The sequence below is a fragment of the Lagopus leucura genome, unplaced genomic scaffold (assembly GCF_019238085.1).
Source record: "Lagopus leucura isolate 7727_CA_CO unplaced genomic scaffold, USGS_WTPT01 Super-Scaffold_73, whole genome shotgun sequence".
In the NCBI taxonomy this organism is placed as follows: Eukaryota; Metazoa; Chordata; class Aves; order Galliformes; family Phasianidae; genus Lagopus; species Lagopus leucura.
The window spans coordinates 4,914,886-4,932,554 of record NW_024962252.1 but is presented as its reverse complement, the minus strand read 5'-3'; the positions used below and the strand labels follow the sequence as shown (position 1 = coordinate 4,932,554).

The 17,669-nt window shown below is 35.7% G+C and overlaps 1 protein-coding gene across 11 annotated transcripts in view; it reads right to left on the bottom strand.

Moving 5' to 3' along the window:
* Positions 1-3,316: 3,316 nt before the first annotated feature.
* CYRIA (CYFIP related Rac1 interactor A) overlaps positions 3,317-17,669 on the bottom strand; it is a 53,080-nt gene continuing 38,727 nt past the window's right edge. For 9 of the 11 annotated variants that reach the window (XM_042890437.1, XM_042890452.1, XM_042890422.1 and 6 more), the window contains 9 exons: positions 13,915-14,036; positions 12,940-13,045; positions 11,458-11,594; positions 11,299-11,376; positions 10,881-10,997; positions 10,702-10,781; positions 9,055-9,181; positions 6,782-6,852; positions 3,317-5,362 (listed from right to left, as the gene is read on the bottom strand). In XM_042890437.1, coding sequence (XP_042746371.1) covers positions 5,299-5,362; positions 6,782-6,852; positions 9,055-9,181; positions 10,702-10,781; positions 10,881-10,997; positions 11,299-11,376; positions 11,458-11,594; positions 12,940-13,045; positions 13,915-13,965 — 831 coding nt within the window. In that variant the 5' untranslated portion in view covers positions 13,966-14,036 and the 3' untranslated portion in view covers positions 3,317-5,298. Of the gene's footprint in view, positions 5,363-6,781; positions 6,876-9,054; positions 9,182-10,701; positions 10,782-10,880; positions 10,998-11,298; positions 11,377-11,457; positions 11,595-12,939; positions 13,046-13,914; positions 14,037-17,669 lie in introns of those variants that run through there. The other 2 variants (XM_042890399.1, XM_042890405.1) reach the window with 2 other exon arrangements.

The following is a 17,669-nucleotide window of genomic DNA, read 5'->3' as shown; positions in this document are numbered from 1 at the left end:
GGAACAGGGAGAAGTGACCTAAGAAGATAAAGCCTCCCTGGAGTTAAATGTGGTCGAGATGAAGACCAAACAAAAGGGCTCCTACCAGAGTATCAGCAGCAATAGGAAGGCTACAGAAAATGTATTCCCACTGCTGAATGTCACAGAGGACCTAGTTACAAAGTATGTGGGCAAAGAACTCAGTGCTTTCTTTGCCCATTTCTTTAATGGTTGGATTTGCCTTCAGAAACCTCAGAGAGAAAGTCTGGAGTAAAAAGTTACTCTAAGTGAAGGAGGTTAGGTTAGGAAATATTTAAATAAACTGGACTTACACACATTCATATGACCTGACTGGAAGCACCATCAGTGCTGAGAGCTGGCTGATGTCACTGAAGATAGGATGAAAACAAATGCCACTAGTTGTTAATTCAAGAATTGCAAGGAGACTTTAGAGAGCTTCAGGCTTCTTGGCTTCACCTGATAAGCTTGGCAATCAATGAGAATCTGATGTAACAAATGCTCCTGGAAACAATTTCTGAATGTAGAATTGGACAACATTCACTGTTGACTGATAATCTGGACATTGTGTCTGATAAACCTGCTGGCTTTCAATAACAAGATGACTGGCCTGGTGAATGAGGGTAGAATTGTGGTTGTTGCTTATTTTTTACTTCAGCAAGGCTTTTGACAGTACCTTTTAAAAGATTTTCACAGAGAAACTGCTGAAATACAGACGAGATAACGAGACAGTGAGGTATACTGACAAACAGCTAAACTGCCAGGCTCAAAGGTGCAGTGAGTAGTAGCACAAAATCCTTCTGGATTCCAGGCACTGGTGGTGAACTCAGTGGTTGATACTGGAGCCAATACCGTTTAACATCTTTGTTAATGATTTGGAGGGTGGGATGGGAATTTTATAGATGAAACAGAACTGGGAGGAGTGATTGATACAGCAGATGCTTGTGGTGCCACTGAGAGAGAATCTCAGAGATTACTGAATTATGAAGTTTAACAATGGGAACCATCAAGTCATGTATCTAGAGGAGAATAACCTCCTCCATCTGTACAGGTTGGGGGCCAAGTAGCAACAAAGCACTTTGTCAGAAAGAAAACTGAGGCACATGTTGAGCAGCAGAATGCACGAGTCTGCGATATGCCCTCATAGGAAAAAAAAAAAAAAAAGTGAGTATGAGTAAATAAAAGGCCAGGAGCATCCAGGGCTGCATAAGGAATAGTATCATGAGCAAACTGAGGAAGGTGATTCTTCTGCACTGTTCAGCACTGGTGAGTCCAGTCCAGACACATCTGGACTGCTGGTACAGGGTATGGGGTTCCTGGTACAAGAAAGACATGGACTTACAGGAGTGAGTCCAGCAAAGGGCTGTGAAGATGATGAGATGATGAGGAGACCAAAGCATCCGTCACATGAGTACAGGCTGAGAAAGCAGGGACTGTTTAACTTGGAGGAAAGATAGCTCAAGGGGCTCCTACCAAACTGCACAACATGGCAGAAAAAAAAAAAAAAAAAAGACAGAACCACTCTTTTCAGTGGTGCCCAGAGACAGGCAAGAGGCAAGAGCACAAATGAGATTCATGAAATTGAGCCTAAATATATGAAACTTTTTTTTCTTTTTTTTTTTCTCTTTTTTTTTTTTCTGTAAGGATAGGCTAACACTGAAACAGATTTTCCACATAAGCAGCACAGTTTTCATTCTTGGAAATATTTAAAACCTGAAAAAAACCTGCTTTAGTTAATCATGCTTTGCGCCGGGAAGGTTAGAATAAACCTTCAGAGGCCCCTTCCAATCTTGACTACTCTGATTCCACGAAGTTCATAATGCTGTTTAAACATTAAGTTTTTCTTTCATATTTCTCATTGTTTCTGAGGCCTTGTTTTGCAAATGTGAAAAAAAAAGGATATTTGTCTACAATCAGGTTTTCTTTAAGGCCTGTAGAGATATTTCAAAATGCATACAAAGATCTCTGTAGTCAAAACTAGGTACAGGATGAAAAAAAGATGCCATATTTCCAAACACTTGCATAGGTGTAATGATGCTGTATTTCTGTAGGAATACATTGATTCTATTAAGCTTCTCAAGAATGGAAGTGGGGAAAGAGATCATTTTATATGACAAATTTATGTCTTATTTTACTTAATTCAGTGTATTTATAGAATACAAGTTATCTTATATACTACTTGCATCCCAATATCAGTGTAAGTTTAGCAGAAATACAATAGAAAAACAGATGATTTTTTGTTGCTTTGAAAGCACATGGAAAACATTAGATAATTTATGAGTGATTGTGCTCATCGCATACCAGTAAATATACTTCTAGAGACTATGGTTATTGACAGCTGCTCAGTGGCAGCAGAAAGCTTTGAAATTATGAGTTATGCTTCTGAATAGAGATTAAATCCATCAATTTTTTTTTGCAGCTATTCTAGTCTTTCAAATTCATATCAACCTAAAATAGCACCTTTTTCTACCACAAAACAACCTCAACCCTTTTTCTTTTTTTTTTTTTTTTTTAGGGCTATTCTGATCCAAACTAGTCACACTTAAGCCAATTCTGAAATGTTCTCATTATGATATCATCTCTCATTAAGATATCATTTTACATATTCTCATGTAATGACGAGTCACAGAAGCAGCGTTGCCAAAATGGAGACCTAGCTTTAACCACTAGCTTACAGAGCCTCTCTTCTAAGAGTAATTCATTTGCACTTAAGATGAAATGAATCATCCTCTGGTGATCTTACTGATTATAAAGGCAGTCTGAAATGTCCACCACAGCCTAGGATGACTGATGTGCAGATATAAATTTCATGGATGGCCTCAAGTTGCGCCAGGGGAGATTCAGGTTGGATGTTAGGAAATGCTTCTTCTCCAAGAAAGTGGTCAGGCACTGGAACGGGCTACCCAGGGAGGTGGTGGAATCACCAACCCTGGAGGCGTTCAAGAAAAGTTTAGACGTTGTACTGAGGGACATGGGTTCAGTGGGAAATACTGGCAATAGGTGGACAGTTGAACTGGATGATCTTGGAGGTCTTTTCCAACCTTGGTGATTCTGATTCTATGATTTATCTCCTCTGCTATGTAAACCATTATCAACAATTTCCCCATGTCAAGATGACAGACAGCTGACACTAACTGTCAAAAAATCAGGAACTGTTTAACTAACTTGAAGTTGTGTCAGTGTGGCATGCAAGTGAAATAATTCAGATGATATTTAAAGAAACTATACACTGGATATATATATATTATATATAAATATAAATCCTTCTCAACTTTTTAATGTTGTCTAAATACAGACAGTGCCAATGCTTACTGTACCAAACTTTTTATTATTTCCAACAAACTTCTGTACAAAAACATCACAGCAGGCAAAGAAATTCAGTTTTTTCAGCAAACAGCACATAACAACTTGCAGAATGCTTTAAAGTTTACATTTTTATTACATAAGTGATGAATATCATTCCTCTGGGCAACATAAAGATTTCATTGCTTGACAAGTGATTGCAGGTAAGCATGTATTAAAATTAGATACCAAAAGTCAATAGAATGATGTGTAATTCATGTTGATTTAACTAACTGAAAGTGACACGAACAAAACAGAATTTCCCCTAATATATATTTGTAAATGCCTCCCCATTAAAAATGGAGTTTGTAAACAGTGACTTTACTACTATAAAATAGTAGTGTGAGCACTGCTTCTGAAAAACAATTAGCAATTTCTAATTCTGTTCCCGATGATAACAGTGATCTGCTAAAATTGCAGATCCATGAAACGACCTCTACAGTTGCAGTGCTCTCCTGCATTGTTATGTGTATAATGCTAACATCTGTGGGTTCTCATGACATCTGAGAAACCTCATATAATTCTGCTCACAAATAAACTCTAACGCAATTCTAAAGAACTTATGAAAGTTAATACTTTTTAAGGACAGAGTTGATTGGCTAAATTTGTAACAGTGCAGCTGAGTTTTAGCAGACCAAATGCATCTTCAAACTCTTATGGTTAATATTTTCCAGAAGTGAAAAGCATAAAAATTCCAGTGACAGCACACAACCTCTGATTACGTACAGAAGAATAAACAAATCTGAACCTGTGCACAAGCACTGGAGTTTTCATGCACATATGCAAAGTACACAATTGAACATATTTTCAGAATGTGACCTCTGCAAGAATATGTACAGCAATTGCAGATCACTCAGAGAAGACATTTAATAGAGCACAAGCACTTTGCTGCTTTTGGCAAAATATTTCTATTCCATTTACTGGAGAAAATTGCTAGAAAGTAAGAACAACTGAGTAAGGAAATCAACTCCTTGAAGCATCAATCACACCTAGAAAAATAGTGAAAAGCAGTGAGCTGAAACATATCCATGCTGATTCTGAATCAGCTGATGAATATTACCATCAAGGAAATTGACCGAGTGCCTAGGAACAGCTCAGGTCTTGAAAATTCTTTGTATCATCCCTAGTCTAATTAGACCAATTTGAGACTAGGCAAGTCTACTCTACAAAAGAGTGTTCTCCTTTATTCAACTTTGTATTAGCAAAAATAATAGAAGAGCTGTCTCTAACAGATAATGTTTGCCATTATGTGTTTACACCGCAAAACCTTTTCTTTTAAAGACATCAGCATTTTCCCTTACCTTTCTAAATCTAATAAAATTAATCAGAGTTTTCAGAATCTAGCAATGGTCTTGAAATACACTTTATATTTATTTATATAATATCTGAAAACGTATTAATTTTCCCAGTGATGGAAAAGAACAGGCTAAACATATTAAGAGAAGCAAAATGACCTCTTTACAATACATTTTTGGATGCTGGCCAGCACATAACCCTTAAAATTAGATAGATCTCCACTAGTTACTGGAAAAACAACATATTTAATGAAGCTGATGAACATTCAGGTATTCTCCTATACCTACAATTTTACTTTCTCTTTTATTAACTTTCTCCTCCTTTGAAGTTCATCTCCTATGGCAACTTTGACATTTCAGTTTATCTGATTTCCTTTTTATCTTCCAGAGAAGGCATTTAAGAATTAAAATGCACAGATAAACTGTTTCAGCTAAAGTATCTAAGTAAAAAAGTATTTTAACGGTCAAAAGATAAAGGCTAGCATATAAACTTAGGCTGCATTATATATAGTCAGTTGGGTAATGACTACAGGTTCATATATTTTAGCAATGTGAAGAAAATGGTTATGTAAATACACACAAGTATTAACATCAAACTGTATTAAATTATGTAAACATACACATCTTCTGTGGTCAATACAAACATCTAAGTCGTCTCAGGACACTACTGCAGCATAGCTCGGATTTGTTTGGAAGTAGATTCATCATTCAGGTGTTTTGTAGTGAACCTAGAAATTACAAATTAGAACAGTATTTAACAAAACAAGCAGGGATTTTAAAAGTCTAAAAAACTCATTGGCTGTTTTTGAAATCAATGTGGTTCATTTACACAAAGATGCATATATGGGGGTTGGACTCGATGATCTCTGGAGGTCCCTTCCAACCCCTACAATTCTGTGATTCTGTGATATATATTCCTTTGCTCATTGATCACTGGAATTTAATTACTAAATGTCCGCTGCTCTTCATTTTCTAAATATGCCTTACATGAAATTATTCTTTGTTAATAGGTTGAGAACTGAGGCTAAACCCTGGCCTCCAGCCAACAATCATAGCAATATCAGTGCAGCAAGATTTAAAATGTCAATTTAAAAGAGAGGTCTGCAGTCAAATGCAGTGTCTGCGATTTGGTAGGAAACTGAAGTCAAATCATCTTACTTCAACAACAGCACTTGATTCTGCAGAATTCTCTTTCTTTCAGTTAAATCCTCAAAAGAAATACAATACATGAGATGACATGAGAAATAAGGTAAAAACTACTAAAAGGATTTAAGAACCTAAATTGAATTTTGACAAAACCTGAAAGCTTAATGTTGAGAATCTGTCTTACAGGTCCTGTACTTTTGTACCTTATGACATAAAGTGTTTCCTGTTGTTTTTTTTTTTTTTTTTTTTTTTAAAACCAGAAGTCTGTTTGGTGCTCAGCTGCACATTTAGGAATATCCTAGGAGGAATGAAGAGCTTTTAGCGTGTTTCTTCCATTTAAGCCCAACCATATTCTTCACTGTGTATGTTGGTAGGGAAATCAATCATCGCACAAGCTCAAAAGACATCTGATAGCCATAGGATTTAACTCCACATCAATTTCAATTCAAAAGATATGATAAGCAAAAGCAGAGATGGTCGTGGCAATACTTCTTGCTCTATCCAAACACTCAACAGCTAAAAAATTCAACACAGCTGTAAAAAATTTGGTACTATGACTCCTTTCTGAGTTTCAGAGAAGTCACATCATTGTGTCTTGTTTTCCAAAACAGCACTTTTAACTCTCAGCTACAGGACTCACATTTGGGTAGCTGTCTTCAAGTTGTATCATTAAGCAAAATTAAAATAGAACGGTTTACTTGATCCAAATGAAAGAAAAAAAGGGGAGTATAAGTACTACGAGAAAATAGGCAATTAAATGAACTTTTACTATCTCTGTCATTCATAGAGATTATGACTTCCAGTATCAATAATCATTGCCTACAGAAGTGAAATGGAACTGAGACGAAGAATATAACTTAAGAAAACCTCATGTGATAAAGCCAAAAATGAAATGACAGTTTTCTTAATAGAACAAGATTATAAGGTTAAAACGTCTTAAATTTTTAAAACATTAGGAGGAAAAAAATTAAGGCTGAATCAAACAGTGACTCCATACATACCTGAGAGCATTCAGAAGTCCTTCCACAGTGTCAGGTGGTTGTTCCTTTAAAACTTTTATGCATCCCTTCATCTGGGAACAGAAGCATGCCACTACTGAACAATAATACATGAATTGCACTAGCTGAAAACAAGGAAAACTTTCACCAAAGATAGGCAGCCTCTTTTTCCTATTGAAATGTTAATGCTGCTTTATATGAAACAATGAATGTGTATCTTATCTAAAATGATGTTCAATTAAAAAATTAAAATATAATTAAAATTAAAACATAATCTTCTTTAAAAAGCATGTGCAGATACTAAATTACAAATGAAACATATATATTTTAATTCACACACAATTTCCCCAGCTGCAACTTAAAAAAACATTCAACAACAACTGATAAACACAAAAAGAATACCCAGGATTTTAAGAGACAGTTCCCTGTCACTCCCAGGAACTGTAAGAAGAAATGTTTCAACTCTGACTTTTATATTTATATTTGTACACAAGGAGTACATTTTCAGTATTTAGTCTCCAATTGTAAATAGTGATAGCTTACAGTTTGTTTCATAACTAGTAGTTTCTAGCTTCATCTGAGATGAGAAGTCCCTGATGCTGATTTTAAACACCACAGTGAAAGAATATCTGCTTGAGAGTACAAAAATCAGGCTGAAAACTGTCCAAATTTATATCAGAAAAAATGAAGCAGAGAAAGCAGACAGAACTCATCTGATCCAGTCTACAGAATCCCTATGTGGTTCACAGAGAGGAATAATAAATTCCTCCAACCTATTCAGAATATAACTTCAGATGTAGTTAATCATGCTCTGGAAGTACTCTTTTCTTCCATTGCTAGGTATACACCCAGTACTTATCCAGAAGCCAGTCTAGGTGAAACTCAAAAAACTCAGTGCACAGTATGCAGTAGCAGTGTGTGTTGAGATCAGGCAAACTCAAAGTGGAGAAAAATTCAAATGATTCAATTCCACTTTTGTTAGAATCAGGATCCTTAAAACAGCCAAAAAAGAGAAGCTCTTGGACATCTAAGCTAGGTGCCTGTAGTCAACAGCTTGAAATAGTTTTGAAAAAGTAAGGAAAGGTTAATTTGTACCACTGTCCCTGAACTCTTAAAATGGATTCCAATAAGTGATTGGCTTGGAAAACAGAATTGTTTATTGTAGTAATACAAATGCATCTACAGATTTTTTAGTTTTATTTTTTATAAGAGAATAATCCCCAAACTAATTAAAGTGATTAATATTTGAGACCGTTTACTCATTAAAAAAAAAACAAACAACAGCTAAGTTTCTACCTTTCATTTACATTAACTATAAGGTTACAAGGCTTTTGGTTAAATGTGAGAACCAAAAGTGCACACACTATATACAGGACTGTGAAAATTTTTACTTCTGCTGTCTCTGTAGAGAGACTGCATTAGCAGTCAGGAAGTCTGCATTCAATTCCCAGGCTCTATCTGCTGCGTGACCTTCAGCAAATCAATTCACCTCTTTCTGACATATCTTTCCCTCTGTTAAACAGAGTCAAAAAAGGGATGTGGTAAAATAGTGTTATCTGCAAATAAAAAAATGCTAACAAAGAGTGAAGCACAGTAATATTATATACATGTATTTATATATTTTCTTTAGAAGTAGGCGGTTTTGTAAAGGGAAGGACTAACCATGAATTACAGATTATTTCTGTTGAAAGATGTGCCCTATGAGATTTAAAAACATGCAGCACAAAAAGAGTACTTTTTTGCGTGTGTGTGCTTGCAATATCTCAGATGAAAATATAAGGTTGATTCTGCTGTGACTGGTCATGCCAAAACTAAAACTGAAGGCTCATTATTAGCATTACAACAGTAGGAGTTCAGTTCTCTTACTTTAGATCTCAGGCTAAGCAGAGACAATATAGAATAGCTGCTTATTTACAACAGAGCTAGAACCAAAAATGAGCATTTCAGCATAAAGAGATTACATGATAAATAAAAACTTATGACTACAGAACTTATTCAAGAGTAGCTGTATCACAGAATTATTATAGTGTAACCATACAGCTGGCAGAAAAGCAGAAATAAAGACAAATGAGTATCTATGTCTGAGAGAAAATACAAATACTTATTTTAATTTCAAACAAGCTGATATATGAAAGCAAACAGGTGAAGATAAATTCTGAGTTTTGCTACTCAAAAGTTATTAAAATGGTTTATGAAAATTCGTAAGTCTGTGCAGGAAAAAAATCCACAGACTGGTGTTCTCAAACCTACGAGACAATAAGAAAAGTCATTCTTACATCAATCTTTGATGTCTTTGAGAAAGCTCCCACAGGATGAACATGATCATACAGTATGATAACTCCCACCATTACCCTCATGCAGAACATAAGAGTCTCTTCGCTGGTGAATCTACTCCTGTACTCCCTGAAAAATAACAGGAAAAAAAAAATGTCTTGACTATTATTAACTGGACCTGCAAACCAGGTTATGAAGGAACAAAACCTAAACATTGTACTTAAAAGTACTTAAAAGAAAAATCTTTGCAAAATTTTAAAGATCTTTAAATTGCATAAGTTCCAGTCAATTTACAAAGCAGGTTAGAAAGCAAATAGATATCTAAATCTGTTTTACCAAACATTCCCAGTTCATAACCTCGTTTCCATGAGGCCAGCAACTTTTGCCGAAGTGTTTCATGGCTGATAAAATATGACAGAGACTCATCATACTTCTGCTTCTTCTTAGAAACACAACATATGGGACCTCACAGGCAAACTATTTTTTTTTTTTGCTTAAATTCTTACTTTGAAACAAGTAACATTTATGCAGAATCTAATTTCAGCAGCTTTTAAGTATAAGCCTTCACCTGGGTTCATAATTACTGATACCTCTTTTCAAAGTACATAGGCAACTTCAACAACAGAGGTTTACCAGACATCTAAAAAGTAGAGGTATATTGTATGGGAATGGATTGAACCCATTCCAAAGAGTTTCTCTTCAACTTTTCAACTGCAAAATAAGAATATGGATGATACAGTTAAGACAATCCTTATTACAGCTCTTTTACCTAAAACTATCACAAAGAAGTGAATTAAATGTAACAGAGAGAAGCACAATGCCTGAAAAATGGCAAGCACCACTGTTACAAAACAAATACCATTTAAGTAGATAGTACATAGACTTGTCGACTGTTATTCACTATTTTCAACATAAAATGTTATTTAAAGTAAAATTAAAATTTCCTAAAGCTGTACTGTATTACCTCACAACTTACAATGACTTCAGATTTCATTCTCTGATTTAGAGCTATAAATACAGCACCGTAACATGACCAGATTTAAAGGCTATAGAAATTTAGATGTGAAAGTGTCTGATTATCTCACAATTAAAACTAAATATTGGAGAATAAACTCAATTTTCTCTTCTGGTAGACAACTCACAATTTACTGTTTCTCTACTTATGCAAAAAAAAAAAAAAAAAAAAAGAGCATACACATATGGGTATTTTCAGTGACTCATACTAAGATGTCACAGGATTTTGAGACGATTCCCATCTACTATATGCATATCTGTGCCAAAATCTAGCCCCTAAGCATGGTAATCATTTTGCAAGATGGGCAAGAGACAGTAGTTGCCCTATAGTTCTGGTTAGATGAGACAGATACCAAAGCCTATGAAAGATTATACTCGTATGTTAACCTTCGTTGAATACCCTCCCTAATAAAATTCAGCACTGATTTGTGAAGAAATATCTAAGGTGGTTAAAATAGGAGGCAAAATTTTCTAAAAACACACTGTGCTTTGTTCATTAGTGTGACTGCAACTGAAGGCAAGTAGGAAATCATTTGGAAAAAAAAAAAAACACAACTATTTATTCCAGATGGAAATAAATAAACACTGTAAAAATTGTCACATACAATAGAAACGAGATTTAAGATAAAACTTACGGTGTTTCCAGCATGACTTTACATACACTAGCCATAGTACTTAAGCAGTCTGTTGTATTTTCAATTGGCAATGTTTTGTTCTAGAAGAGTTAAAAAAGAGTCATCATTGAGTAGATCATCTTGTAAAATTAAAATTAAGAATGTCTGTGTGTTTTGCCCTTTTCTCTCCCATTACTTACTTCTGATACAAAATGTGTAGTTGCATTACTGAGTGTCTTCAGCATTGGTGTTGCTTCTGCATAAAACAGGGACATCCTATTGGCCATTTCATTGTTGACTTCATTCTCGATGTCTAGCTGAGAAAAACATGAAAAAAAATTGTTAGTTAAACTCTTAAAATCTTGACAGCAGCAAGAAAAAGATACAGAGCGCGTTCACGTCAGGAAGCAGATTGCTGAATGAATAGTTCCAGCCTAATTACTTTATCCAGACTGCTGCTTAACTCTCACTGTGAAGCTGAGAATAAGACAGCTAACAAAACAAAAAAAAACAAAAAAAAACAAAAAACCCCAAAAACTAACACTACCACAAACAGTATAGGTATACACAAAATGATAGGTTTCAGCATTAAGAGCAGATCAGACCTTATTTACTTACATGCATGTTGTTAATCCTGTTGCGACTTATTGTGCGCCTATAATAACTGAAGTCATTCTGAATTGCTGGGTTTCTCATCTTAGTGAAAGAAAACAGAAAATAATCAGTTTTGATTCAAAATATATGGAAAAAAAATAGCATGCAGTAAAAGATTTTAACCTTAAGTTCATCAAAACGAAGAGTAAAATGTAAGATTTCTGCAAACTCTTTAGCCAGAGCCTGTTCCCGTTCCAGGTGTTGAGTTGGAGTGTAAGGTGGGCATGTCAAAGATTCCAGTAAGCTCTGCAAGGCCTTTTCTAAAAACAAAATATTTTTTTTTCAGTCCATATTAAGGTAAGATTTTACATAAGTATTTAAATACTTGTTAGAAGAGAAGGAAGGCTAAGAATATGCACAGCCCTAACAAGAATCCCCTTCGTTTCTATTCTAAGGTGAGAAATTAATTAAAGGAATTTCTTACTAAGTTTTGTTAAACTTTCTGCCATTTTCTCTCCATTCCGTATCAACGAACTCTTTTCCATTATGTCCCTTTTTCCCATCTAACACCCTTTATCTCGTAACCCTACCAAAAATTCTATAGAGAAAGCATTTCTCCTATATTCAAATATTCTGCTCTCTCTTTTTCATCTTCCTGAATTAGCCATCAACACAGTACAGAGATTGTTCTGGCATCTTAGTTACAGAAAGTGTACTCTTAGGCACCGATAGAAAGGTAGTTCAGCTCCTGTGGCTATAATTACTAACATTACTCAAAAACTCATAGGCATAGCAAGACTTTATAGAAAAATTTTTGTTACAGGGAACTTTCATAGAATCATAGAATCACCAAGGTTGGAAAAGACCTAAAAGATCATCCAGTCCAACCGTTCACCTATTCCCAGTAGCTCCCACTAAACCATGTCCCTCAACACAACATCCAGCCTTTCCTTGAGCACCCCCAGGCTTGGCGACTCCACCACCTCCCTGGGCAGTCCATTCCAGTGCCTGACCACCCTTTCTGAAAAGTAATACTTCCTAATGTCCAGCCTGAGTCTCCCCTGCCGTAGCTTGAATCCATTCCCTCTACTTTATAGAAACATTTTTTTGCACGAAGATTGTCATCCAGAGTCTTAATTCAAGGCTTAATTACATCATTTTTTGAGGGCAGCATGAATGGTTAACTCAGTTTAAAATGTGCCCGGCTTTGCATTTTCACCCTGCAAAAGAGTATCGATATCCTCCTGTCCTTGTTATCCCCCCTTCTTTTTATTTAAAAGCAAATCTCAAAATATTTTTGTCTTCATTCCTTTTAAAACTCTGTTCTCTATGAGAATTCAAATTAAAAAATGTAAACCACATCAGTACAACAAACATCAATGAAGTGTTGAACGGTGGGAGGCATCAGATAAAAACTTTACAGTCACAATTACATTCTCTGTGCTCTATTTAGATAATATACAGTTTAGGTGGCAAGCCAACAAACTTTAAATAATTTTTAAACCAAAAGAAGATAAAAAAATCTGCACTGAGAAACGTGACTGAAGGCAAATGTCTGCTAAGATCAAAGAGTCAAAACAAAAGCCATTTAAAATCAGTGGAAAAAGAAATTTCATATTTCTTTAAAGTAACTGTATAAAACAGATGTATTAAACGAGGGCTCACCTAATCGCAGTGAAAATTCATAAAAGCGCTTCAGCCTCACGACCAGAGGACACACTGAATTCCATGCTTTCTCTTGCAACTGGATATCATTGGGGTTTTGTATTGCCTGAAATGAAAATTCCACCATAAAGAACTGTGAATTACAAACAGCAAGTAAAAGGTGATTTGGAAATTGTCCAGTACAGTATTTCAGAAAGTAAGTATTGTAAAACATAGGACAATTATAAGAATTAACATCATGTGTGAAAGTTATTAAGTCTAAAAAATACCATTCTTTTCCTTCTTCTCTTTAGCATAACTGAAAAATACTCATTCTAATCCAACACTGACATGCAGGAATCTTTGAATAAAAACATACTGCAAAAGCATCAGGAGTATAAGTACTGTATGCAGAAATAAACAACTTTTTACAATTATTATTATTTTAAACTTATGTAGGTAAGAGCTCAAACTAAAAGTAAATTTGAGGCTGACACAGGGAAAGGTTTGGTCAGCTGAGACAAACTGTAAGTTACAATTCAGAATTGTACCTCAAAACTAGCTTCACAGTGTAAGATACGTGCAAAATTGATATAAAATTCCAATTTACTGTATTTCATTATCTCACTTACATAGAGTAGCTATTTCCAGTATTTTTTCCTGTGAGTTTCGGACATTTGAGTATTATTTCTTAAGTTTTAGTTCTTAACTGTAACTTTAGCCATAAGGTACATGAAATGAGGTATACGAAACTGTCTCAAAGTGAAAAATAAATATTAATTAATTTCTAGTAGTAGACCCAAAAGAAGTTCCAACAGCCATCATTTAATAATTTAACATTACAGCTTATCATGTTGCACTGAATCCGTAAGTTTTCAAAACAGAATTATAAAGATTCTCATACAGCTCCATAGAATGTGCCTGGATACAGAAGAGAACACACTGTTCTGTTCAGTTTTTCTTCTAGAGCTTTCCCATTAGCTTGAACAAACATACATCTCTAATTTCTTGTCCAGCTCCTTTGTAAGCCTGAAGATCTGCAAGCATACTTTCTGAGTCCTGTAAAACTGCACTGATCTGATTCCATACTTCTCTTTCTCCATCTGTGGGCTGGGCATCTAAGAAACATAAAAGTAAAATGTGAAAGACAGAATGTAGCTGCAATACTGATGACAAGATTATTCAGTTTATGTTATATCACTTGACTTTTGCATTGTCTTTTTTTTTTTTTAATGATACACTTATACAGTTATTCTGCACTGCCATTCAGCTATTAGAGTTTTTCCATTGTTTTGGTAATCTCTGGCTCAGAAGTCTCAGCATCATAAGGCAGTGTAATTAGAAAAGAGGATAGTGTCTTGGTCCTTCAGTAAAAAGGCACCTCACTCACGAGCTCCAAAGATCAATTATAAAGGATCGCTTACTTTCCTTGCAGCTTGGGGATAAAATCAAGCCTTTCGGTGGATGGTGCAGTAGAATATTATGCCATGTCACCCTTCCTCCAGGCTTCTGAGGGTATTTTTCTCCTTCTATGCAACGTAAGCACAGTACTACACAAAAATAAACATTTTCCTTTTGAATGGCAGACACCATTCCTAATACTTGAATAGCAGCTCTATTTAATCCACTTCTATCAATCATTACTTTGTTTTCAGGGTGGGAGTGGAGTGATATGTAGACCTTCTATATTCAGAGTAATGACGTTTTGAAGGAAATCAAAATGCCCACACATGTATCAGATCCTGCACCTGGCTTGGGGCAATCTCAAACTTCAGTAGAGACTGCAGGATGGATTGAGAGCAGCCCTGAGTAGAACGATATGGTGGTGCTGGTGGACAGAAACTGGACGTGAGGGAAGCAGTGCATACATGTGTCCCAGAAAGCCAGTTTTAACCTAGTCCGCATCACAAGAAGCATGGCCAGTAGGCCCTTTACTCCACTCTCATCATGCCCATCTGTGGCAGTGTTCAGCTCCAGCACAAGAAGGGCATGCACCTGTTAGAGCAGACCCAGGGGAGGACACAAAGATAATCAGAGGGCTGGAACACCTCCTCTGTGGAGATGAACTGAGAGAGTTGGGGTTGTTCAGCCTGGAGAAGAGAAGGTTCCTTGGAGACCTTAGTGGCCTTTCAACACTTAAAAGGGGCTTATTATAAAGATGGAGGGAGACTTAAAACAGTACTACTCTATACTTCAGAAGGAAAGTAGAAACAAGGAGAAAACTGCTCCAAAAATGAAAATCCCAGCTCAGACATGGCTGCTGAACTGAACTATTAGTTAATATTAGGTTTGCAGTGATACTGTTTCTTTCCCCAAGCTGCAAGAAATCCCAGGTGTATACACCATAATGGTTATTTGACTTTGTGAAAAAGAAGGGAACAAAACAGTAAATATTTCTAAGTTTCACAAGGAAATTGGTATTTTTGTTTAAAACTTCTGTACTATCCACAATTGAGTAGGGGGAAGGAATGGGTCATCTATAAGTCAGTATCCACACTCTAATAGTTTTAATAAAAGTTAATTAAAATAATGTTTCCAGCAAATATTAAGGCATAAAAGAGAGTAAGCTATTGATTAGTACAAACCACAAGTGTAAAATCTGCACAGTCACATCACCAGAAGCATGATTTGGTTAACAAAGAATTTCTATGCTACTTTCAAAGTTCATTTTCTTTAAAAAGTATTGCCCCTAATAAAAATTTAAGCTCTCTGGACTGCTCATCCCTTTGGGATTTAGAATTGGTCTTTAGTAACCTCCTTTGTAGTTATTATTTTTCAGATTTTCCCAATTCATCTTTTGGAAGCTGGTGAAAAAGGTGAGTACTTGAAACCAATTGAGCTTTCTGTGGTATTCCAGCATATGGGGAAAGTGGAATAGGAGAAGGGTAGATGGCTGGAAAAGGGAAGGGAGAAGGCGGCAAAGGCTACAGAGCAATAGGCTTAGCTTGCACTTGCAGAAGCAGTTTATATATGCAGAAATTGTTTAGCTTAAAAATAAAAGCAGGGAGGATGTTTCAGGCTCTTTTTAACATGCATCTTATGTGTGAACTATATGTTATGCAAATACGCGTTCTGATAAAATTATGGTCATGTTTCAAAAGGGATTTTACAGTAATATGTTAGCTAACCATGTTTGTCAAAATATCTCTGATTGATGACTTTGTAGAGGATTTCATCTTGCTCTGAACTATACCAACAACAAAAATTAAAAGAAACAAAGAATTCTTCATGACCGAGATTCTGGCTTTTAAAATTGTTTTTCTATTCCAACAATACCAAAGCTCATTTCCCGTTCTGAATTAAAAAAATAAAAAAAATAATAATGAAAAATAAATACTATTCATGAATCACCTCTTGCAACCCTAACTTCAGACAATCAGCACATGCTTAAACAATTTGAACATATTTATAAATAAATCCATAGTCACTAGCTAATCCAAATTGAGAGCAAGCCTTCTCTATTGAGGGCTTACTGTTGTAAGTTCCCACTACCACTGAATGTACCACATTTCAAGTCTGATAGACCTCACAGTACCCTTAAGTCTGACAGTCTTTATAGTACTAATTATTATTTATCAGAATATTCTTTCTTTAGCAAGACAAAACAGGAAACTGATCCATCCTCTCTGATAACTAAATCCTCTGGAACAATCGCAGTCCATTTGTAGATGCATTATATATTTGAAGTACTTAATGAGCTTGGAAGGTGGAGCAAGCTTTTTTTTTCCAAAAATACATCATTTGTTTAAAAAAATATATCTTATCCCATCCTTCACCAGTTACACTTTTGAAAAAAAACAGAAACTGCAGCATATGTTACACATCAATACTCAAAGGACAAGATTAAATATAAAAGAATGGATATTAAGTACTAATTTATACAAAGTCAAGCATAAGACTATCTCAACAATTAAGACAAAACAAGTCACTTGTACAAGAAGTATTTCCAATCCATGCACTCTTTCTGCATCTGAAATGCAGACCAAAGAGCAGAGAACTTCATTCCACCCTCAGTCAATGTAATTGGAAGTTAAATGGATTCCCACTGATACTGGATAATGCTTGCATTTCAAGTGCATTAAACGCGCAATCATATTAGTCAGATAATATCATGGCCACCTGGTTTTGGCAGCCACGCAAAAGAACAGTGAGTTCAGCAAGGTGTCTTACAGGCTCTGCTTTCAGCATTTCAGCAAATTAGAGCACAGCATGTGTGTATACACACGCATATATATATATACATGCATACACACACATTTCAGGTCTGACACCATGACAATGATTTTTCCCCTTCCAGTCTGGCACATGATTAGAAAAAAGGCTAAGCTTACGTTCTTGACAAAGACAGAAAGTATTACTTTCAACCCCAGTGAATAATGCATTTCAGAGAGTTGCTATATCCCATACATTAAAAAGAATGGTAATTGAAAAAATAACCTGCTTGCCACATCTGCCAGAATTCCATAATTAGCCAGAACAAAATGAAGCTCTCTAAATGAGCATGAGGCTATGCCATGGAAACAAGCATGAGGTCACTGGTTTGTTGCTCTCAGCCCTGTAATGCATGAGGAGTGGACATCCTCAAGAGGATGCCCTTGGACTAAAACACCACTTCTTGCTTAGGGCACTTTTGGAAGTGCAAGAAATGAGTTTAATCTTGCCCTGGCTGGATATAGATTACACTTCCAGCCTCTCTGCCTGTGGAGCAAGGGCACTTATTAACATCCTGCAAAAAATAGTCAGTTGCTCTG